Source organism: Hemicordylus capensis, chromosome 4, assembly GCF_027244095.1.
Source record: "Hemicordylus capensis ecotype Gifberg chromosome 4, rHemCap1.1.pri, whole genome shotgun sequence".
Taxonomy (NCBI): domain Eukaryota; kingdom Metazoa; phylum Chordata; class Lepidosauria; order Squamata; family Cordylidae; genus Hemicordylus; species Hemicordylus capensis.
Genome location: NC_069660.1, coordinates 319,290,588 through 319,314,552, shown reverse-complemented (window position 1 = coordinate 319,314,552; position 23,965 = coordinate 319,290,588). Strand labels below are relative to the sequence as shown.

Sequence of the window (23,965 nt, the reverse complement as noted above, 5' to 3'; positions counted from 1 at the left end):
ACAAATGAAGCTGCCATATACTAAGTCAGACTATTGGTCTATCTAGCTCAGTATTGTCTTCACAGACTGGCAGCAGCTTCTCCAAGGTTGCAGGCAGGAATCTCTCTCAGTCTTATCTTGGAGATGCTGCCAGGGAGGGAACTGGAACCTTCTGCTTCCCTCCCTCGCAGCATCTCCAAGATAGGGCTGAGAGGGGAATATCTTACAGTGCTCATACATCGTCTTCCATTCATATGCAACCAGGGCAGACCCTGCTTAGTTAAGGGGACAAATCAGGCTTGCTATCACAAGACCAGTGAGAATGCATTTGGCATGCAAGAGCCCAATTAACCAGATAAATGTTTTCGTATGGTCAGGGCCACCATCCCTATAGCAGGTGAATTTTCCAGGAATTTACAGTGTGATCCTAACCTGGATGTATGAGGAGCTCATGTAACACTCATCCCAGTGCCAATGGAAAAATAGATGAAAATGCAGCTGCAATTAGGATGCTTGAAACTATAAAGGAGGGAATTTGAGCCTCCACAGATGGCAGAATATATTTATGTATTCTGCTAGAAGTGCAGTGTGGCTGGATACTATTTCTCACAGCATGGAATTCTGCTGCTAACCTGGCGTTGCCAACAACCTCCTCCTCAATGTGCTGTTGCAGACGGCTGGTCCTGAAAGCCTCTCCTCATGTGAAGTGACGGCAGCACTTTGTGGCTTCTGTACAGAGGGCCAGGCTTTTGGGTGCTGTGTCCTTGTTCAAGCTCCACTCATATTTGACCTGTGGCCTTGCCCTTTATGATGCCACACAGCACAGTATATATATTAGGTAGACAACCTTTGTGGCTCCTGCTGGCATCTCCAGGATGCAGGTACAACAAAACCACCTCTGCTGCTGTGGCTCATGGGAGGGACTTGGCACCACAGGTAATAAGCAGGGATGATGGCAGACACCCAGAGCAGCCATGGGACTTGAATGCTGGAAGGAAACGGGCTGTTTTGCATAATATGGATACGACTGCCAAGGTTGCTGCTTTCTGGTGGAACTTAGGAAGCTGCCTTATACTGAGTCAGACTGATGGTCCATTAAACTTACAGTTGTGTGCACTGACTGGTAGCAGTTCTCCAGGATTTCAGGCTCAGGGGTCTTCCCCAGCCCTATCGGGAGATGCCAAAGATTGAACCTGAGAACTTCTGCATGCCACACATGATCTGCCTCTGAGCTATAGCCTCATTCCCAGTGGAACGGAAGCTTTTCCTGCACAGCTCTACCTGTTGAATGGCCAGCCTGCAGGCAGCACAACTCTCCTTCATGTGCGTAGATTAGACATGCAATGAACATAATGTAGGACTAGGCTGTCTGTGTATGTCATACTATCTGACCATTATAGGGTTAAACAGAATATGTTGTTATGGGCTGGGGCAAGAATCCACTCTGAGACTTTTCTTTCCAATTCCTTTCCATTTCTGCCCAGAGTTATTTGGGGCAGCTGGGGTGTGGGGGGGTTGGGTTCTTAGCCTGGAAATAAAGTGAGCAGGAGTTTTATTTATGTTAAAAGGTGTTCCTAAACAAAACATGCCATCAATGGCTGCTTTTTAAATCAGCTTTGGCCATAAACCAGCGATGCCCATTTCTAGAGGAAAATGACCTTAAAACTGTGGTGCATATGCTGGTGACCTCCAGGCTTGGCTACCGTAATGCACTCTACGTGGGGCTGCCTTTGTACGTAATCCAGAAACCACAGTTGGTGCAGAATGTGGGAGCCAGATTGGTCTCCGGGATAACCTGTAGAATACGAATACGATGAATATTTATATACTGCTTTTCAACAAAAGTCCCCAAAGCAGTGTGTGTGTGTATAAGAAACATAAGGTAGACCCCAGCAACAGCCACTGGAGGGATGCTATACTGGGGACAGATAGGGTCAGTTGCTCTCCCCCTGCTCAATAAAGACAATTGCCACTTTAAAAAGGTGCCTCTTTGCTCAGTTAAGCCGAAGAGACCATATAACACTGATCTGAAATGAACCTCGCTGGCTGCCAATAAGTTTCTGCGGGACTTGGGCCCAGAGTATTTAAGAGAGTGCCTCCTTTGTCATGAACCCTCCTGCCTATTAAGATAATCTGGGGAGGTCTGGTTACAGTTGCCGCCAGCTCATTTGGTGGTGACCTGGGACTGGGTCTTCTCTGTGGCTGCCCCAGGGCTCTGGAATGCACTCCCTGTTAAAATCAGAGTTCCTGCATCTCTGCCTTTGTTGCCTTTGGGGAGCAACAGCAAGAGAGGGGGCATGCCCTCACCTCTTGCCTGTGGGCTTCTCAGGGGCATCTGGTGGGTCATTGTGCTGGACTAGTATCACATAAATTATAAGTGATAATATTTACAAATAATAAATTATCACATACAACCATAATTATAAATATAAGTGACTATTTAAACATATCTCACAAAAATGACAAAAATGTAAGACTTTTAAAATACATACACAGTACGAATAGATAGCTTAAAAACTGAAAACCATGGAGAAAAAGCCAGAAAGACAAACTGTTCATTAAAAAAACAAGTCCATCCTTGAGAAATGAGACTTTTCCTGACAATGGAGATAGAGAACAGGAGAAACTTCACCTGCTTGATTTCTGCATGTCAGGCTTATGTATGTTTAAAACACAGGAGCAAATAATAGTGAAAGTGGAAATTGGACAACTGTGGTCACTTCTGTAAAGCTCTCCAAGGGTTAAAGTGACAAAGCACTGGTTCCTAGAGTGATGTGTAAACAAACACCATAGAGATAGAACAACTAGAGATACACATGCTGCCTGACTTCCAGCATCGGCTGAATTTCCATTTTACACCAAGTAAAGGCAAAAGCATAGCTTGTCTGTATGGAAGCCCTGTTGAGACATTATGTTGTGCTTACTTTCAGATGTGTGTACACAAGTACATAATTTTGTGTTAATGACTAGGCCACCTCCAGCCTCAGAGGCAAGATGCCTCCAAATACCAGATGCAGGGGAGTGAGAGCAAGAGAGGGGGCATGCCCTCACCCCCTGCCTGTGGGCTTCTCAGGGGCATCTGGTGGGCCACTGTGCTGGACTGGATGGGCCAGTTGGGCCTGATCCAGCAGGGCTGTTCATATGTTCTTATGATCGTACCTGCGTTCATTTTAAAAGTTAACCTGGGTACAGGCCTCCTGAAATGCAAAATACAGATAGGAAGAGCACTGGGATAGCTGCGTTCAGCATAACTATACCTGTGTACAGATCGGCATCTGTGTATACTGTGCACAGACTGTACGAGTGTTGAACATGATATGTGAATAGGTCTAAGGAGCCTGCATTTAAGGAGAATCGAGGGTCGAGAGGCTGATAAAAGTCTTGCAAAATTTAACCTTATTGATTGATTGCCTGTGTGTAGGATAGCTTTCCTGGAAATGCAAGAGCAGACAGAAAGTTAAGATGATCTGGAGAGGTTCAGCTGCAGTTGTCACCGGCTCGTCTGGTGGCTACTCAGGGACAGGCTTTCTCTGTTGCTGCCCCTGGACTATGGAATGCGCTCCCTGTTGAAAGAAGAGCCTCCCCATCTCTGGCAACTTTTAAAAAGGCACTGAAGACACATGTATTCACCCAGGCTTTTAATTAGATTTATAGTTTTAATATTTTTAATATTGGGTTTTAAATGTTTTCAGTGTTTTCAATTATTTTAATTGTTAATTGATTTGATGTTTTAAAACATCAATCAAGAGATGCAAGTTTTGGGCAGTATAGAAATATTTTATAAATAAAAGTTATGGGCTGCAGCATTTCAAGAGACTGTTGATCATTGTTTAAAGAATGGCTAAAGTGTGCTAGAAGTTCCTAGGTTTAGGGAGGTGCCATAGCTCAGTGGCAAAGGCGCAAGATCCAAAGTTCGGTTCCGGGTAGCATCTCCAGATAGGGGGGCTGAGAAAGATGGAGCGGTTATGGAGAGGGCCTTTTTGGTTGTGGCACCGGTGGCCCCCTGTTTATGGAATAGCCCCCACATTTTGCCTGGCACCCCATCATTTTGCTCTTTTAACTGCCAGGCGAAGACCTCTCTGTCCACTCAGGCTTCTTAATACTGATTTTTAACAGTGATGAGAAAAAAAGGTTTTAAAAATATTTTGTATTTTTTTGTTTTGTGATTTGTTCGTCATGTTTTATGTGTTTTTATTGGATGTTTTTAAATATTGTGTTGTGAGAAACCCAGAGAACAATTTGTTATGGGGCAGCTAACAAATAGTGTGTATTTATTTATAGTACGAATAATAAAGAATAATTATTATCGTTATCATTATTGAGAACGCTCCCCCTGAAATTCTAGAGAACCACCGCTGGCCGCTCAATGTGGACAACAGCACTGAGCTAGATGGACCCAGAGTCTAAGCCAGGGTCATGGTCTGCCCTGCATTTTGGGATGCCTCACATGACAGAATCCAGCTCTGCCCAACCTCGGCTGCATTTCGCAGGCGCTTCCTGGCTTTCCTACATCCCCAGTGCTTTGATATTGCCAAGAGCCCAGTTCATCAGATTTGATGCATGAAATAGTATCCTTCGTCGGCAGATATATTTATAGACATGAGTAGAGAGAAAAAATGGACACAGCCAGGTTTTGCAAGGAGCGCTGAAAAAGCAACGAAACAGCATTTTTAGCATGGCCCGGGGCGGGCGGGCGGGGGGGGCAGTTCTAGCTCAGATCTAAGAAGCTGCTGTTGGCTGCTGCATATTTACTCCCCAAGACTGGGGGTCCCCCCAGAAAGTGGTTGGACTACAACTCCTATTATCCCCTGTGCCTTTGGCCATCGGGGCTGGGGATGATGAGAGTTGCATTCCAACTCCATCTGGGGACTCAAGGTTGGGACCCCATGGCTGTGACTGGACCTCTTGAATTTCATGACCATCGTATATTTCCTCTCTCCACCCATGTCTATTAATATATATATAAATATGAGGTCTATCAAAAAAATGCAGCCTGATGTGCAGAGATCATCCTGCAGGGTGCTTGTGACGCCCCACGTCCACATCATGGGAAGAATGCCTGGGCTGCACTGCAGGGTTGTCGTAAACCACTCTCAGCCCCACTTCCAACTGGCGGAATCAACAGGTGGGCTGCACTGCAGGGTTGTCATAAATTGCTGTCTCTCAGCCCCCCCCCCTCTCTTTGCAATGGGGGAACAGCAATTATGGAATATACATTTCCATTTGCAGGACAATTGTACACTTCCAAAAAAAAAGAAGAAAAAAAGGGACAGCCAGAGAGCAGGCATGGCTGCCTTTGCTCCTCCTTTCCTTAGCGGGAGGGAGGGGCTTGTTTTCTCAATCACAGCTTGGCGGAAGTCCTGGACTTCTCCATGTTTCCTAGTCTGGGCAGCTGTCACAGGGGAAGAAGGAGAAAAATGCTGCTGTCCAAAGTAACCAGGAAGTCCCGCCAGTAGGCAGTGAAATTGTCAGTCTAGTTCCTCCCATAGCCCAAGTCTATGCTGCTCAGCAAAGCCAGCTTCCTCTTCCTCCTCCCCCTCCTCCTCCCCCGCTTAAGGAAATTGGGGAGATTTGCTTTTGGAATTTGCAGCCGGGTGAGTGGCTGGAAGGGGCTCAGCCTGGTTCTCCAGCAGCAGGGTGGGAAGCAGCTGCGGGGGGCTGCCTTGCAGGATCATGCCCCAAGTTCAGAGGTGCAAGGAGGGCATGGCAGAGGAAGGGGGCGTCGCCTGTTGTTTATCCCTGGTGCCTGGTCCGCTCAGATAGACTGCCCCCGTACAGAGGAGCTCTATGTTTCGCCATCATGGCACACCACCGCCTCCCTTGAACGCATCAGGCGATTTCTTCTTCTTTTTGCCTGGCTGCCCTCCAGACAGGGACTGGTTTCGCTTTTAGTATCTTGAAGAGGTAGGTTAGGAGGCTGGGCTGGTGTGGAACTGGTGCCACAGACGGAACATTTCGCCCAGGAGCAAATGCCAGGCCTTCTAAGCCTGGTGACGGAAATAGATACAGAGGGGAAAGCAGCCGTGAGAATGTGGGCGTTATGCTGTCAGCGTGAGTGTAATCGAAATATTTTAGTCTAGCTGCTTTGCACAGGACCATCACAACACATCTATGCAATACAAGAGTTTATCTTCCTGCTTGCTAAATCTGCTAAGAAAATATGGAGCTGACTCTCTTAAAGTGCATTTTTGCCTGGATTTATTATCATGCAGGGTAGTGGATCCCTCAAACTCACTCTTTGCACATGGTTGCTGTCTTTGCAAGTATTTTCTACGATGAGCAGTGAATTTACTGTAGGAGGCAGCAATGAAGGTGTGAATAGTTCTTCCAGACATAGAAAAAAGTGTATTTTTCTGGATACGAAAAGCAAAAGCAGTCCCTGCATGGAGAATAGCCAGGCAAGAAGAAGAAGAAATAGCCAGGTGTGTTCAAGATAGGTGGTGATTTGCCATGATGATGGCGAAACGTAGAATTTGTCCTGAACGGATATGTATTCACTTAGTGCCTGATTTGTATTTGTGCTTCGATCGTTCTTTGAATTCTTTTCAGATAAGTAAAGAACTGCCAAGTTGGTTCTGACTTCAGAGCTGGAAAATGTCAGAAGATGAGGAAAAGGTTAACCTGCGTCGCCTGGAGCCAGCTATCCAGAAGTTTATTAAGGTTGCCATTCCAACAGATCTGGAGAGGTTAAGAAAGCATCAGATAAATATCGAGAAGGTCAGACTTTCCCCCGTCTTCCTCTTTCCAAGATGTACATGTGCTGACAAATCTTGTACTGATTCAGCCAGACGTCAAGAAAGCTCAGATTGCTGGATTAAAATCTTGGCACTGTCTGCAAAGGGTGACTTGCAGCAGGTTTGCAGAGCAGACACAGCCCAGCCCAGCCCAGCCCAGCCGCCGCTTGTCCTAACGAGCCCGGCAGGTGCCAATGGAGGCAAGCTGCTGGGGTTGCCCCTCCTGCCCCTCCTGAGGGCTGTGCTGCTTGCCGGCTGGCCATTCCTCCATTACAGCTTCACGGTTAACTGTGCAGCTCTGACTGATGAATGGCCAGCCTGCAGGGAGTGCAACTCATTGGGGAGGGGGGAGGAGAGAGAGGAGCCACCCAAACTGGCGCCACCCTGGCTCATGAGGACAAGCCGCCTCTGGGCCAGTCGTAGCCATGTTGAATGAACTGAGAATAAAAGGCCAAGTACAAATTATGGTGGCGATCCGTAAGCTGCTGCTGCTGGTGGTGGAGGAGGAGGAGGAGGAGGAGGGGGTGGTGGAGGAGGGGGGGAGGAGGAGGAGGAGGAGGGGGGAGGAAGAGGAGCAGCAGCAGCAGCAGCATTTCTGGGCAAGGGGTCTTTCATCTTACCCCCTTGTCCCAGTTCTGCAAAGGAAATCCCATGACATGCTCCTGTTTATCTGCTAACCCCTGCTAACTGAGCAAAGAGGCACCTTTTAAAAGTGGTGACTCTCTGTATTTAGCAGGGGGAGAGCAACTGGCCCTATCCGACCCCCGGACAGCAACCCTCCAGGGGCTGTTGCTGGTGCCTTTCTTAGACTGTTAGCCCTTGGGGGACAGGCAGCCATTTAATTAATATTAATTAATTAATTAATTAATTAAATTTCTGTATGTAAACCGCTTTGGTTGAAAAGCAGTATATAAATACTTGTCGTATTCGTATTCTCTCTGCCCCACGCTCAAGAATGAAAAAGGTACTGCTCAAGGTTTTCTTCTCTGTTCTCTGTCGCATGTCCTTACAATAACCTTTAAACAGATCATTCCACCCCACCCCCTTGCTTTTAGTATCAGAGATGCCGACTGTGGGACAGACTACATGAAGAGCATATCAATGCTGGCCGGACTGTCCAGGTAGGAAAAGGGGAGTCCTCCACGTTCAGTAGATCAGCCTTTGTTAGTGTGGACCGTGAATGGGAGTTCTTGAGAGGGAGAGTGTTTAGTGAAAGTGAAAGCACAAAGATGAAGGGAGGAGAGCTGGTCTTCTGTTCTGGTCAGAAGCAGGAGTTGTGCCCTTTGCTAAGCAGGGTCTGCCTCGGTTTGCATTTGAATGGGAGGCTACATCTACACTGTAAGATATTCCCCTGAGGGGATGGGGCCATAGCTCAGTGGAAGAGCTTCTGCATCCTTGCATGCAGCAGGTTCCCAGTTCCCTCCCTGGCAGCATCTCCAAGATAGGGTTGAGAGAGAGGTTCCTGCCTGCAACCTTGGAGAAACCGCTGCCAGTCTGTGTAGACAATCCTGAGCTTTAGGGATGAAGGGTCTGACTCGGTATAAGCCAGCTTCCTATGTTCCTCAGCCTGTAACCCAGCCTAAGCACATCTCACTGACACGGGCTTAGCTATAAGCTCATTTCTCTCCCCTTCCTCATGTCGAACTTTAGAAGATAAACTCCTTGGGGCAGGGGTCTCTCCTCTTACACTTTAAAAATGTACCTTCCATGTTGATGGCACCATATCAAAGACTGCTGCATTTTCAATGCTAAATCTTAACATGACCAGTGAGAACAACTCTGTGTTTTGTCAATGGCACTTAAGCACAATTAACTTTCTGTTCTCAATGGATCAAATAAATAATATTTTCTCTCTTAAACTTGTGCTGAAGTCCTTTCAGCTGCTTCCTAGATACAGAATTTCAAGGCAGCCGGGAGAGGGGAGATGGCATGCCATAGACGTGTGCTGGCCTTAATCACTTGGGTGTGTTCCTCTGAAGCAATCTGCACAGTAGTACAACCGGTCTCTTCCATCATGTCGTCCGGAAACTAGAGCTGGTCCAGAATGCGGCAGCCAGGCTGGTCTCTGGGTCATCTAGGAGAGACCATATCACTCCTGTATTGAAGGAGCTACACTGGCTGCCGATATGTTTCTGGGCAAAATACAAGGTGCTGGTCATAACCTATAAAGCCCTAAACAGCTTGGGCCCTGGGTATTTAAGATAATGTTGTCTTCGTCATGAACCCCACCGCCCATTGAGATCATCAGGAGAGGTCCGTCTGCATTTGCCACCAGCTCGTCTGGTGGCCACTCAGGGACGGGCCTTCTCTGTTGCTGCCCCGAGGCTTTGGAATGCGCTCTCTAGTGAAATAAGACCCTCCCCATCTCTGACAGCTTTTTAAAAAGTCTTTAAAGACACATCTGTTCACCCAGACTTTTAACTGATATTGTTTTGATTGTTTTAATGTTGTTTTTAGAATATTGTTTAAAAAACTTTAAATTGTGGATTTTTAAATTTCTTTCTTTTTTAAAAACTAATGTTTTACCTTTGTTTTTATCTTGTTGTAAACCGCCCAGAGACGTAAGTTTTGGGCGGTATTAAAATATGTTAAATAAAATAAATAAATAAATAAATAAATCTCTTGCAGCAATTGCGAGCCAATATCCGAGAGATGGAGAAACTCTGTTTACGGGTTCGCAAAGAAGACCTCCCGGCTCTGCAGAGGCTGATCAGCCCGGTGAAGGAGGTGGCGTCGGTCGCTGTGAAGGAATTCCTGCAGCTCCATTCGGAGTCGGCAGAAGAACTGAAGAAGCAGCTGAGCGAGAGGGAGACGCCGCCGCTGCAGCTGCTGATGACCAGATCTACAACGCTAGGAGGAGGTAGATGGAAGAAGGACTTTGTGGGCCACACGGCGAAGTCCTGTTGAAACAACCTCAGCCCCACTGAACGCAGGGAGCCTTCATCCCGACTAGCTGCAGCTGGATCAGGGCCACTGGCTCCGGGGATCATGCCCGTCTTTCTGCTTTGGAGTGACTACCTGGCTCTTAGCTGGAGTGCGTAAGGGCATATCCAGCAGCAGCAGCTCCTCCTCACGAACTGGCGGGAGGTGGGGCACAAACGAGGCGCAGTTGCCTTTGGTTCCTGGTTGCCCAATTGCACCGGTTTCTCCCATCCTGCCCTGCCGCGTGTGAAGGGGAGCTGTACTGTCTGTAGGCAGCCTGCACGGCTCTACCTGATGAATGGCCAGCCTGCAGGCAGTGTGGCTCTCTCCTTCGTGTGGGGAGGGGCAGGGCGGGATGGGAGAAACAGGTGCAGCCGGGCTGACAAGAAGCAGAGGTAGCTATGCCTCATTTGGTGTCTCGCTGGCTCGTTAGTATTTAAGCTGCAGCTTATATCTGATGGGTTTTAACGTTTCAAACTCGTAATTTTACATGTAGCTTTAACTGAGGCTTGTTTTTAGTTAGTTCCTGTTAATATGATTAGTTTCATACTGTTTGTGTACTGCAGGGATTCTCAATCTGGGGTTCTTGGATGTTGTTGAAGGCAACTCCCAGCCAAAGGCCCTTGTGGCTGGGGATGATGGGAGTTGTAGTCCAACCACCTCTGGGGACTCGAGAGGGAGAAATGGCCCTTGTGGCTGGGAATGATGGGAATTGTAGCCATTTTGGTTGGGGATGATGGGAGTTGTAGTCCAACCACCTCTGGGGACCCAAGAGGGAGAAGTGACCTTTGGCCATTGTGGCTGGGAATGATGGGGATTGTATCCATTTTGGCTGGGGATGATGGGAGCTGTAGTCCAACCACCTCTGGGGACCCAAGAGGGAGAAGTGACCTTTGGCCATTGCGGCTGGGAATGATGGGGATTGTAGCCATTTTGGCTGTGGATAATGGGAATTGTAGTCCAGCCACATCTGGGAACCCAAGGTTGGGAACGTCTGCTAGAGTGCATCTGTTTTATTGAATTTGTGAGCCACCTCACAATAATTTGCTTTTAATGAGTAAATAAATAATTTACTCAAGAGCAGTTTATGTAGGTGGAAGGGAGTTTGCTTCTTAGTATGTTGATTTTGCACATATTATAAGGATTGCAATATTTTTACCAGAAACCTTCTATGACGCTGGAGCAGAAGGAACCTCTCCAAGTTCTAGCCAGCTCTTTTCTCCACTCCCTGAAATACCCCAGGATCAAAACGCAGCAGAGTCATGGGAGACACTGGAAGAGGTATCTTTCCTTGCTGTCAGCAGTTCTCTTCGCTTATTGTTATGATACCATTAATGACTCCCCTTTTCTTGGGCTTCATTTGCAGGACTTGATTGAACTCAGCCAATTAGTGACCGACTTCTCTCTGTTAGTTAACGTAAGTTTAGCAAGTCCTGCCTCTTGATGTTACTCCTGAATTCTTTAAAAAAAGGAGAATCTGGAGTGTGTTACCGGAGCTCATGGAAGAGTCTTTAAAGAGGTGTAATTATTGGCTTGTCTGTCTTTTTTTAGTTTTGTTTGTGATGTCTCATTTGTATTGCATTATGTTTATGGTGAGCCACTGTGGGTGTTCTTAAACGCATGAAAAGTCAGGATAAAAATACTCACATAAAAATAATGCAGTTCTCAAACCAGGAGGCCCTTTCAAGAAAATACTATTAAGACTTAGAAAAACTTCTGTAAGCTTTTCCAAGCCCATAGGATAGAGTGGGATATAACTTGAAGAAGATCAAATTCTTATTTCTTCAGGAAAAAAGTGACTATACACATCAGCACCACATGCAAGGTCATTCCCCCACCCCTTTCCTACATATTTTAAGTTTTCCAGTGCTTGATTTTTTTTTAAGGATTCCAATGAATTTGATTTGAAAGGGTGAATTTGAATTGAAAGGGTGAAAGGGAGGAGAGCTGGTCTTGTGGTAGCCAGCATGACTTGTCCCCTTAGCTAAGCAGGGTCCACCCTGGTTGCATATGAATGGGAGACTAGGAGTGTGAGCACTGCAAGATATTCCCCTCAGGGGATGGAGCCGCTCTGGGAAGAGCATCTAGGTTCCAAGTTCCCTCCCTGGCAGCATCTCCAAGATAGGGTTGAGAGACATTCTTGCCTGCAATCTTTGAGAAGCCGCTGCCAGTCTGTGAAGACAATACTGACCTAGATAGACCAATGGTCTGACTCAGTATATGGCAGCTTCCTATGTTGTTCCTATGTGTACCTTTTCCAGCTGAAAGTTATCTTTGTTTTCATAATCTATTCACATAATGTAGGGCTTCTCAAACTTGGGTCCCCAGATGTTGCTGGACGGCAACATCTGCAGCATCTGGACTGCAACACGAGTCTAGGGAGTTGTAGTCCAGCACCATTTGGGGACCCAAGTTTGAGAAGCCCTGACGTAATGGAAGGAAGATGACCCTGAACTGGACCAGGAATGGAAGGGCTACATGACACATTTTCCCAGTACTGGCCAACATCCCCACTAATGCATGGCTGCATACAAACGCCTCACAACTTCCAGAGAGATCATTTTTGGGGGCTGATGGAACTTGTCCCCCCGCTTGCATGCCCAGCTCTCTTTCCTGATGTGCGGCCTCCTAGTGAGTGGGGTGTTGGCCATTTCTGTTTAACTTTTAGCATCCTTCATGTAATAATATTGCCCAGTTTTATCGCCCGAGAGTTAAATTCCTTTCTCTAAGTGATGATGAATGATAGTTTATTATGGTCACAGACCAGATTAACAATTAATAACATGAATAACAAAATTCAAGGAATTTCAAAATTTACAAAATTACAAACTGTTCAAATTACTAATACAGTCTTTACAGAGCTTCGATGCCACGAAAGAGAACTTTGCCACATTATCTGAAATTCCAGGTTTGAAATTTGACAGCACAATTTCCAAACAAAATTGGTCTGTGTGACCAGGATAATTGGTTAAAATGGGTGCAATAAATTTGGTGCGAGCGTCCCTATAAAACTGACAATATGGAATAACAGGGGTGATAGACTCTATATCCCCTGAGGGATTTTGTGCTTTGAATACTGAAATCATTTGGGAGCTGTTAATGAACTACCGTTAATACAGCAGAGGAAATGAACTGCAGGCTCTAAAAGGGCGCATCCTGGAATTCTGTTGCTTCCCGTGAGAGATCTCACTTGCTTTCCCTTTGCATGATCCAGGCTCAGCAGGAGAAGGTGGACAGGATTGAAGAGAACGTCGGCGCCGCCGTGGGGAATGTTGAAGAGGGAACTAAGAATCTGGGGAAGGTAGGAGCCCTGCTTCTGCACTCTGCCTCCTGCTGCTTTTGGGTTAACCCTGCTGGTCTGCTGCCTCTGCTCGAAAGGACCAGTAATTCAGGAAACAGTGGCAGTGAGGGAGAGGGGAGTGCCTCTTTTTCTTCATGTTCTGTCACTACAAGGGTGCTGCTCCTCCTCCTCACAGTGGAAGTCCAGCAAAACCCAGCCAGAGGTTAAATTATTTTGGAGGGGCCATAGCTGAGCAGAAAGGCACATTCTTAGCATACACAAGGTCCCAGGTATCTCTATTCAAAAATTGTCTAGCAAGGTTTGGGGAAACCCTCCCTCTGCTTTAGACCAGGAGGTTCTAAACCTTGGGTCCCCAGATGTGGCCAGACATCTGGTGGGGGATGATGGGAGTTGTAGTCCAACAACATTTGGGGACCCAAGGTTGAGAACCTCTAGCTTGGCGGGCCATTGTGAGATTTGGGACAATTTTGGGCAAGAAAGACCAATGGTCTGGCTTGGTCTAATGCGGCTTCACAATTTGGCATGACCAGCTCCTTGTGGAATGCAAAGGTCGTTGTGGAGCATGGAGTTCCACATCCCATAGTTAAACAAGGCACTGGTTGCAGCCCTGATGGAAGTATGTGGAAGCAAATCCTACTGCAAACGAGAAGATTTACTTCCAAGTAAATGCATTGAAGGTCGGGCTGTGAGGGCCTGCTTTTGTTTCTTTTCTGGTTCGTTGCACAAATCCCAGCAAAATGTAACTGGCCAACCTATAGACACTTCTGTGTCAACAAGCTTTCCCACGCTTGTCTAGTTTTTCTCCTCCCCTTTCTGCACAGTAGCCAACTAAAAGTTTTAGACAATTATTGTGTCCAATCAGCAGTTTCATTCATTCATTCATTCATTCATTCATTCATTCATTCATCATCCATCCAACCAACCAACCAACCAACCCACCCCAAGTGGCATGTCATGAGGGAACTGCTAATGTCTATGTATGAACTAATTAACAGCTCCAGAGGACACTCCAACAAAGAGGCCTGCTCTGTTGACTCCCTGCCCGATTTCCTGCCCTGCCCTCTCCAGATCCATTGTAGGCCATGGCATAGTCCAGGCACAGGGTCACCACTTCAGCGAGATCCTAGGCCCTCGAGGGTGGCCTCTCTTTGGAGTGTTGGTCTAGGAGCAGAGAAATCCTGGCTCAAATCCTCCACTCATCTGTGAAGTCCATTGGGTGACCCTGGGTCAGTCTTAGCTTAGCCCACTTTGCAGGATTGTTATGAGGATCAAATGGGAGTGATGGGGGAAAGAGAGAACAGTGTCCTACAGCCTGTGCTCCTTGAAGGAGGGGTGGGATAAATGTGTAGGACATAAGCAAGAGCCAGCTTTAGGGCTCAGGGGGATGTGGTCCTTTGAATGTTGGGTCTCCTTACGTTCTGGCAAAACACTTTAATTTGTCTATAATTTCGATCCAGTGATCCAACCCAGCCATATATCCGTTTATTGTTGTTGCTACTATTCCCATGTTCATGACTTAAACTCTACAGCCAGAATTAAACTGGCAACAAATCCAGTTCACAACTGCACAGCTTTTACCTTAAAAGTCAAACGGCTCTAACATTGTTGAGGAAGCCCTCTTGCTTTTTAATTCTCATGATGTTTCACGCGAAGCTCGTGTGGACTTGTATAGGGTTTGTGAGAACTCCAGACAAATCTTGCTAATATTTTTACTCTAACATTTGAGAGTTAAAAAAATTATGTAACTTTAATAATTCAACAAAATATTACATTATTGCATTTAAAAATACTTGAGTGCTTGGGTGACTTTGCATTTCTAGGCATAATTTTTCCTTTAATGTCACAACTCCTGAGATACTGAGGTGGATTACTAACCGTGCTTGAGTCTGGAGTCTCAAGCAAATCTGTCACTCTTTTAACTGAAATGGCCCTGTTTTCCTTGCTGATGCATGCCAGGGCCTTCAAATCTGCAAAAAATGGTGGTATCCGTCCTCTTAACCATGGAACAGCAGACAAGAGACTGTGCATTTTAAGACCCGATTGTTTCAAAACTGCTAGTTTTGGGAAGGGAAGGCACAATGCGGCAGGCAGGTCTCTTGAAAGGGATGTTTCTCTCTCTTCCAGGCTGCAAAATACAAGCTGGCCACTCTGCCCGTGGCAGGTGCCCTCATTGGCGGAATCGTGGGGGGTCCCATCGGCCTCCTGGCAGGCTTCAAAGTGGCCGGAATCGCAGCTGCCCTTGGCGGGGGCGTCCTGGGCTTCACCGGTGGGAAACTGATGCAGAGGAAGAGAGAGAAGAGGATTGAGGACCTCTCCTCCTCCAGCTGCCCGGACCTGCCAAGACAAGGTGAAGACAAGAAATGCAGCTGAGCAGAGGTTCCCCGGAGCCCTCGTGTGGCAGGCCTCCAGCCCTCGCTCTAGATTTAGCCTGGAGCTGTGTGAACTGACGTGAGGCCTGCTGCCTTTCCTGCTCGGGAAGGGGCGAAGGACCTCCTGACAGACTCTCCCGAATTGAGGCAGGTCGTGCCAACCCAGAATGACACTTTTCAGCAAAAAGGAATAGCAATGGAAAGTCGCCAGGTGTGTGCCAAATGAACACCCTTATTTTTTCGTACAAGAGTAAGGGTATTGTATTGCTCACAAGGGTATTATGTTGCTCACAAGATGCCTTTTCCTGATGAAACCAAAGGGATGCGAAGAGCTTACTGGAGGATGTGAAAGCTTTGGTGCCTAGATGGTTCCTCTTTCCTCAGGCAATTTATTCTGCTCAAGTGCACAGATGCCACCTGGTGTTACTTTTTCCGTCATCGTCCTGCCAAGCTTGCATATATCAGTGCGAGGGCAGCAGCAGAGGTGAATCCCAGACATTTTAGATGCTGATGTAGATTCTCTGTCCTCCTGGCTTTTATATAAATCCTCAGGAAAATAGGTGATGTCCACGCACTCCTTTCCCCAGCATTCCTTGTTGTTCCCCCAAATCTTAATTATATGGACTTTAAGGCTAGGCTCTGACTCTCTTATTAAAGTGACCTTTCAAGGAAGAAACAAGTCACAAGACTGCATAAACTTCACCAATTTCAGCCTGTTTTCAAGGCTGTTTCATACAGGCCAAGCTTCGTGTTCAAAGTATATTGGACTGGATGTTGATTTTCTCCAAACCTTCTTTTTAAAAATTTTTTCCCACCAACTGAACAGCAGCAGGAGAAAATTAAAGATCATACAGAGATGATGCCATCTCAAACCTCTTCATTCTGTACCTGGGCATGTTTGTCACGAGGTTTAAATATCATTTTTCCCCCGGGTGTATTGGGGGTTCTAAATAAGAAGCCCTTAAAAAAAAAAGGAGTTCTAAGACAAGCGTTACCTCTTTAGAAGTCATCCCATTTCCCCCTCACACAGAAAGTACCCACACACTAAATCTAAAGACCTTGTCAGCATCTTTTGAGGGATTGTGGTAATCCCATCCTAGGATGTCAGCAAGCTCCATGCAGCTCTGGAGGGCTGGACCTGGAGCGGCTTGCTCTTTCAGAAGAGTTCTTTGGCGGTTCAGGACTCTTGAGAAGCCCGGAGGGCATGTTTGGCTGAGGAGGCTGCTAGCAAGGCTGGTGGCGACCCTGATGGTGGCTTTTGGCTTAGCCGTTTTCTCGCTTCCCGAAGAGATGAGGCGTTGGGGAGCGGCTCTCATCACCCGGAGGAGCTCTGCTGACCAGGACTGCAAAAGGCGGAATAAAACCGAATCGGGTTCAATCCTGAGAGCCGTGGAGCTCTGCTGTTGCACCGCGTTGCTTTCTGTTTCGCTTTGCTGCGTCCCTCATGCCTGTTTTGGTCGGTCTTTGCCACCTGCTGTGCAACACCAACGCAAGTCCCGATTTTCTTTGCAGCTTCTTTCTTGAGGTGTCCTTCCATTAGGGAATCGTTTGGTTCGGTTTCATCTGACGTCACGTCGTCTCCATGGTGTTGCTCCACTGTGAATCCCGAGTTATGACTTCCAGATGTGAACACACAACGAGAAGGGTGGATTGAACGCTGCTGCTATTCTGAGGTGGTCTTGGGACATCATCATCTTTTTGACCTGGTTATATAAAGCCACACCGAAGAATCTTGTTTGAGTGAAATATTGATGCAAAACCAGGGAAGAATCTGTAATATGGCGCCCACTACTGCAGAGGTTCTCAGCCTTGGGTCCCCAGATGTTGCTGGACTACAACTCCCATCATCCCCTGCCGCAATGGCCTTTGCCGATGGGAGTTGCCATCCCCAGGAGATGATGGGAGTTGTAGTCTAGCAACATCTGGGGGCCCAAGGTTGAGAACTCCTCAACTTAATGGCTTTGGACTGCTGCTCCACCAAAACAGATGGGGTTTGGGAAATGCTTTGGGAGGGCTGGTGTTGTGGCTTTGTGTGTGGTGTGCCGCCTCTTCAGTCGACCACAAGACTGTTGAATAAATGTTGCCGGTGAGGAGCCACTGAGGGGGTAGCAGATCATCCCGCCTTTTCCCTCCCCACAACGTGTGATTTACTTATTTAGACTTTTAGGCGGAGAGTAGATAGCGGTTGTACAGGAACACCCAACCATGCAGCAGTCTCGTGGCAGAAGGCAGGACCAGGACTCGGGTTCAAATCCCCGCTCAGCCATGAAGCTCTTTGGGTGACTTGCCAGATTTTAGCTTAGCCCACCTCACCAGCGTGTTGTGATGGTGGAATGGGGATGTGGGGCATTACTAGGTGAGTAGGAGGGAGGGAGGGAGGGATCATGGCGGGCTACATGGGGGCGGGCGCCAAAGGACTTCAATGTGGATTTCTGAGGCATAGTCCTGACTCTAGAGCAGGGCTGCTCAACTTAGCTCCCCCAGCTGTTTTTGGACTACAAATCCCATAATTCCCAGCCACAGTGTCCAATAGCCAGGGATCCTGGGCATTGTAGGCTAACACCTGCAGGAGGGCCGAAGTTGAGCAGCCTGCTCTAGAGCAAACGGGAGGAGCGGGCCCCTTCTTCATGCCTGCCGTTCCCTCAACAGAGAAGTCGTGCTACTTCCTGGAAGCTCCTGTCCCACCGGCTGCTGCCCGGGGCTAGCCCAGGAGGCCCCAACCTTCAACTGCAGCATGAATTGTCCTCTTTGTAAGCAGGGTCCTCCTTGGTTTGCATTTGGATGGGAGATGACATGTGAGCGCTGTGAGATATTCGCGGGTGGGGCCATAGCTCATTGGAAGAGCATCTGCTTTGGATGCAGAAGGCCCCAGGTTCAATCCTTGGCGGCATCTCCAGCTAGGCCTGGGAGAGACTCCTGCCTGAAACCTTGGACAGCTGCTGCCAGTCAGTGTAGACAAGACTGAGCTAGATGGACTCAGGGTCTGATTCGGCACAAGGCAGCTTCCTATGTCCCCCAGATGTTGGACAACAACTCCCCTCACCAGGTATAGTCCAAGAACCGCTGGAGTCCGGAGTCTGGGGATCCCTGGGCTAGAGAGTTGTCCGTCCTGTTGCTTCCTCCATCTCCAGGCAGCAGGGCGGCGGCCGCAAGAGAGGCTTTCTGGCAGGAGGGAGGAAGCCAGTGGTGTCCCGAGGCTGCTTAGCAGCCCTTGGTCAGCCTATGCTGGAGAGGCCAGTGCTGTAAGTTGTGTGTTAAATAATAACTTTAACCCCACCAGTGCAAATCGCATCTGGGAAAGTAGCCCTCAAGCAGCCAACAGCAACGGACGGGCAACACAGAAAACACTGGCCATTGTGTTGTCTGGAGTCTCGATATAAAGTGAAGGAAGGGTAGGAATTCCAGATTCAGTTGTAGCGCAGCGGATGCAGCAACCTATTCTGATTGAGTTTCTGTGAACTGCTTCTTGCTATACAGCAGTGCCCTCTAGTGGGAGGAAAGCAAAATGTCTTCTGGGCTGAATCTTAACAAAATGAAATTCAACCAAGACAAATGCAGAGCGCTGCACTTAGGCCAAAATTAAAAATAAAACAAATGCCTTAACTATAGAGTGGGGAGCGGGGTACTTGTGCATCAAAAGGATCTGAAGGTTTCAATTGAGCACAAGCCGAAATGATTCAGGGGCATGAGGCAGCTGCAGAGAAGGCTAATGCAATCTTAGGCTGTAGTAATTAAATGTAATTAATAATTAAATGTTAACATAAGAACAGCCCTGCTGGATCAGGCCCAGGAAGACCCACCTAGTCCAGCTCCCTGTTTCCCACAGTGCCCCAACAGATGCCACTGGGAAGCCCACAGGCAGGAGGTGAGGACATGCCCCTCTCTCCTGCTGTGACTCCCCTGCAAGTGGGATTGAGAAGCATCCTGCCTCTGAGGCTGGAGGTGGCCTATAGCCCTCCGACTAGTAGCCCTTGATAGACCTCTCCTCCATGGATTTATCCAAACCCCTCTTAAAGCCATCCAGGAAGTTATCCAGACATGGCTTCATGCTCCGGGGTCTCCAAAGAGTGAATCTGCTTCGCAGTAGATTTGCAGGTGTTTAATTTGGGTGATTAGATGGGCCGTTCACATAGAGTCGGTTCTTGTCCGCAATCCCTGCGGATCCTTTTCCTGTGTGCGTTCCCACAGCTTGCTCCGGGTTTTTTCTCCAACCAATCACATCCCAGGAGAGACGCCTCCCTCATTATTACTTTTTAAAAAGTTTGACAGCGGCAGATTGACTAGCCAAAACAACAGAAGGCTTAAACCGAATTTGCCGAATCTCACCCAAATCGTTGCTGATGTTTATAATGCGCTTGCCTTGGTGGCTGCCTTCATCACCTCGTGTCCCCCCCACCCCACCCCAGGCCGTTGAAGAGGCCATGGAGGTCTAAAGTAGAACTCCTTGCTTCCTCTCTGCGAGGAAGAAAAATGCAGCCTCAGGGAATCAGCTCAGACCCAAAGAAAGGGCTCAGCCTCCGTCGCTCCTGTGGTCTCCCTTCTTAAGCTTCCAGGCATCTTCCTCCAACAACATCTGCATGTGTGAAGCCTGCCTCTCTGCCTGACTTGCAGCGTCTACGTTCCTATGGTGACCGGGCGTCAGGAAGGCGACGCCAGAGACTCCGATATGAATTAAAAGGAGCCCAAAGACTGGAGGAGCAGCAGCAAGGATCTTCTACATGTTGAAAGCATCGGAAGACCCACCTTTTGGCTCCTGCTTGTGTTTAACTCGGGAATCCCTCCCTCCACAGGATTCCACCCATCTGTCACAACCCTGCCTCCAGTGCTCACAATGGCAAATTACTCCAAGAGCAGACCAGACCAACACGGGCACACCTAGGTAATTTGGGTGCCCGGACTGCCCAGCCGCGAGGGCCCCCCGCCCAGTCCGAGGCCCCCTGAAACTTCCTTGGGGGGGGCCTGTTGCCAAACTTCTGTTTTTTAAAAAAATCATTACCGTGGCCAAAGTGTGGCTGCCGGTGGGTGGGGGAGCGGAACAGTCCTCCCCCCTCTCCCCCCGCGGCGGTGGGGGCTGGCGCGACCCTGGACCCATCCGTTCAGGCCAGCGTCTTCTTCCCACTGCAAGCTGCACCTGCTTTGCAGGTAATGATATTTTAAAAACAACAGCGGAGCGGGGCGGGCATGGGGGTCTCCAGAGGCCCCCAGCCCTGGCCATTTGGAGCCCCCCCCAGACCTTGGAGGACCAGACGGGGTTCCCAAGGTCCGGGCCTTAGAGTGCCCCTGCATACCAAACACACCTGTCCAACTCCCCTTCCTTTAGCTTTGCCAAGCCGCGCCTTCTGCTGCTGCCACTTGGCCTTCCGCTAGTTCACCCCAGTCTCCAGTTCCTGACAAACTGCACGGCTCTCCTCTGGCCTTCAAATACGTTTGGGAACCGAGCTGGCAAGGGGTCACCTGCTCATTTATTCAGCAAGGGGGCGGGGGCAGCTGGTCGGGGTGAGGGGAAAAAAGTGGGGAGGGGGCAATGGCTGGGCTTGGGGGCAGAGAGACAGCAGGCCAGGCTGCGTGTCTCCTCTTCGGATCCCCAGCGAAAGCCCCTCCCAAGCTGCAGGCTCTTTCTGAAGCTGATCAGCGCTGCTTGAAGTTAAAAAACAAAAACAAAACCCCAAGAAAGCGAGTTTTGAAAAAAGCCGAATTATTGGCAATAGGCCCTCTACACATCGAGGGAGAAGCTGGGGTGCGGGCGGCGGGGGGGGGGGATACAGAAACCTTGCTTGTTTTTTTTTTTAAAGCTGCCATAAATAGAGGATTTTTTTTAACCCCAGACATAATTTGAGCTAAGCTAGAATGCGCAATTTGGGGAAAAGCAGAATTGTGTGTGCTCACCATGTGATTAGGGGCATGAGCACACCCCGGGAACTGGGGTTGGTTGAGGGCAGCAGTCCATTATCTGCCTCCTTGAAACAGAAAGGAAGGCAGGTGGGGGAGGCAGGCAGGCAGACGGGGCAAGACGGTTGCAACCTTGCACAGGACAAATCAAACTGGCAGACAAACTCAAGACCAGAATAAGCAGAGCAAGATGAAAACTGAAAGACCTGTAAATAAAATATCACAGCAATCAATATGGGATTCAATGAGAACCCGAACCAAAGTTTTTGCAGACTCTGTGGAAACTCAGACGGATCTAAACAATGTTGTCAACCTGAAAACTGCAGGGCCTAAGGAAGGATGCAGTACAAACGAGAAAAGATAGATGACCTGCAGGCAGGGAGGGAGGACTGAAGGAGAGGAGTTTGTGGCATGCATGAGGAATGGTGTGCAGAAAGAGAGAGAGGGTCCCCCCCCACTTAATCGTTCACTTTGGGGCTGCCCAGTAAAATGGATGGGGCGGAGATTAAGGACAGACCAAAGGGACTCCTTCACACAAGGACACAGAATAAATCTATGGAACTTACTGCCACAAGATGAATAGATAGTCACTAGATTAGGGCTTTAAAAAAAGATCTTAAAACCCACTTGTTCAGAGAAGCTTTTAAATTTGTTTTATTACAGCCCAGTGGGTTTTTAATTTTAATTATAATTGGGTTTGTTTTAGTTGTTTGTATTCTACATTGCATTTTATTTGTTTTATTGTGTTAAATTTATATTACTTTTACTGTTTTACTCTTGTAAGCCACCCTGCGCAGTATTATACTGGAGGGGAGAACAGAATTATTTTTAACAACAACAGCAACACAATACACCAGATATCACTGTAGTCGAGAAGAAAGAAAAATAAGTTAAAATAATCGAGATAGCAATACCAGGGGATAGCAGAATAGAAGAAAAAGAAATAGAAAAAAAAATCACCAAATACAAAGATCTACAAATTGAAATTGAAAGGCTGTGGCAGAAGAAGACCAAAATAATCCCAGTGGTCATTGGCGCCCTGGGTGCAGTTCCAAAAGACCTTGAAGAGCACCTCAACACTATAGGGGCCACAGAAATCACCACCAGCCAATTACAAAAAGCAGCTTTACTGGGAACAGCCTATATTCTGCGACGATATCTATAATAACAGCAACAACATTGACAATAAAATTCAGCCATCCCAGGTCCTTGGGAAGGACTCGATGTCTGGATAAAACAAACCAGTCAATAACACCTGTGTAAATAAATAAATGTGTAAATAAATAAATAAATAATGATAATATAAATAATAAAAAGTGGTAGACCAAATAAGGGAGGAGGAGAGCTCTAGCAATGGACACTTGCCATGATAGCTAAATCAAACCTCCATGTTCCAGGACAGTCTACCTCTCAGTACCATTTGCTGGGGGCCATGGGTGGTGGTTCTGGCCTCCATCCTGCATTTAAGCTCCCCAGCTGTGTCCTCTGGCTGGCCACTCTGGGATGCTGGACTAACCAGGCCTTTGGTCTGATCTCAGCAGGGCAGCAACAGGCCTCATTCTGTTTTGATGTCTGCGCAGACTTTATTATGGGGAAATAAACCTTTAACTGAGAAACTCCGGGAAGTGGAGCGCTAAGCACTGACTCCTCCTGGGATGGAGAGTGAACTGCCCCACTCTGGGGGCAGGCAGGATGCTGGCGCGAGGACACCTAAATCAGGGCTGCACAACTTGGGCCTCCGGCTGTCATTGGACCACAACTCTCGGCATGCCTGCCTATTGGCCATTGTGGCTGGGGATGATGGGACTTGTAGTCCAGCAGCAGCGGGAGGGCTGAAGCTGTGTGCAGCCCTGAACGAAGTGATTGGATGTCTTGGGAAGCCTTCCAAGTCCTGAACGAAGCTGCAGTTCTCACAGAGGGCCAAGAGGGGGCGGCAGTACTCCGTCCAGTGCCAAGGGGGCTGTACCGTCCTCCCCTCCACCCCCCCCCAAGAGAACAGTGAACCCGAACCAGAGTTTTTGCAGAGGCAAGAAAAATGGTGGAGCATTATTAAGGGGAGCAATGAAGTAGCCAAGGGGGGGGGGGGGGGCAGCAGCTGAGATCTCACCAGCCAGAGGAGGAAGATGGCCGGAGGCAGGAATCCAACCCCCCCCCCGCGAAAAGCATGAGAAACAGTAGGAAAGTGGGGGGGGGCGCCCCGTCAATCCAAGGAGGAGGGTGGACTCATGGAAAACAACCTGTTTATTTGATTTATTCTTCCATTTTTATACCCCCTTCCATAAAACACCCCAAGGCGGTTTAGGAAAGGTAAACTACAATAACACTCCCTACAAACCATCACATTATTTATTTTGTTTTATTTATATACCGCCCTTCCAAAAATGGCTTAAAGTCAGTTAAAGAGTCAAAACCACGGAACACCAAAAAGCCAACCACCATTAAAAAAAACCCCGAACAGAAGCAGGAAAGTTGAGAGAAAGCCACGCGAACCCAACAGCGCCATCCTATTCCTCAGTGGCCCCCCCTGGCCAGCCATCTTCACCGGGCCAGGAGGAGAGGGTCCTCGGGGGGGGGCTGCCGGGTCCCCCTCTGCCCCCCCCCGGCAGCCACGGCGGGGAGACGGTGAGTGGCCCTCTCAGGCCTCCCTCTGGAACAGGGTGTCTGTCCCAGGATGCCGGGCCAGGACCCAGAGAGGGTGCTGGGGTGCCCCTCTGGAGGCTCACTGGGGGGCTGAGGGAGGGGAGGAAGGTGGCCCAAGGGAGGAGGCAGAG

At 48.2% G+C, this 23,965-nt stretch overlaps 1 protein-coding gene across 3 annotated transcripts; it reads left to right on the top strand.

Annotated features, from left to right (window-relative positions):
* The first annotated feature begins 894 nt into the window (after window positions 1-894).
* Window positions 895-17,398, top strand: STX17 (syntaxin 17). Of its 3 annotated transcripts, none has more exons than XM_053313313.1 (8): window positions 895-915; window positions 6,529-6,696; window positions 7,769-7,834; window positions 9,342-9,573; window positions 10,798-10,916; window positions 11,002-11,052; window positions 12,850-12,936; window positions 15,061-17,398. In XM_053313313.1, the coding sequence occupies exons 2-8, from the start codon at window positions 6,574-6,576 to the stop codon at window positions 15,304-15,306; spliced, it is 924 nt and encodes a 307-aa protein (XP_053169288.1). In that variant the 5' UTR covers window positions 895-915; window positions 6,529-6,573; the 3' UTR covers window positions 15,307-17,398. The 3 variants fall into 3 exon arrangements, with proteins under 3 accessions (XP_053169288.1, XP_053169285.1, XP_053169287.1); XM_053313310.1 differs by lacking the exon at window positions 895-915 and adding an exon at window positions 5,395-5,573; XM_053313312.1 differs by lacking the exon at window positions 895-915 and adding an exon at window positions 5,598-5,883.
* Window positions 17,399-23,965: the final 6,567 nt, after the last annotated feature.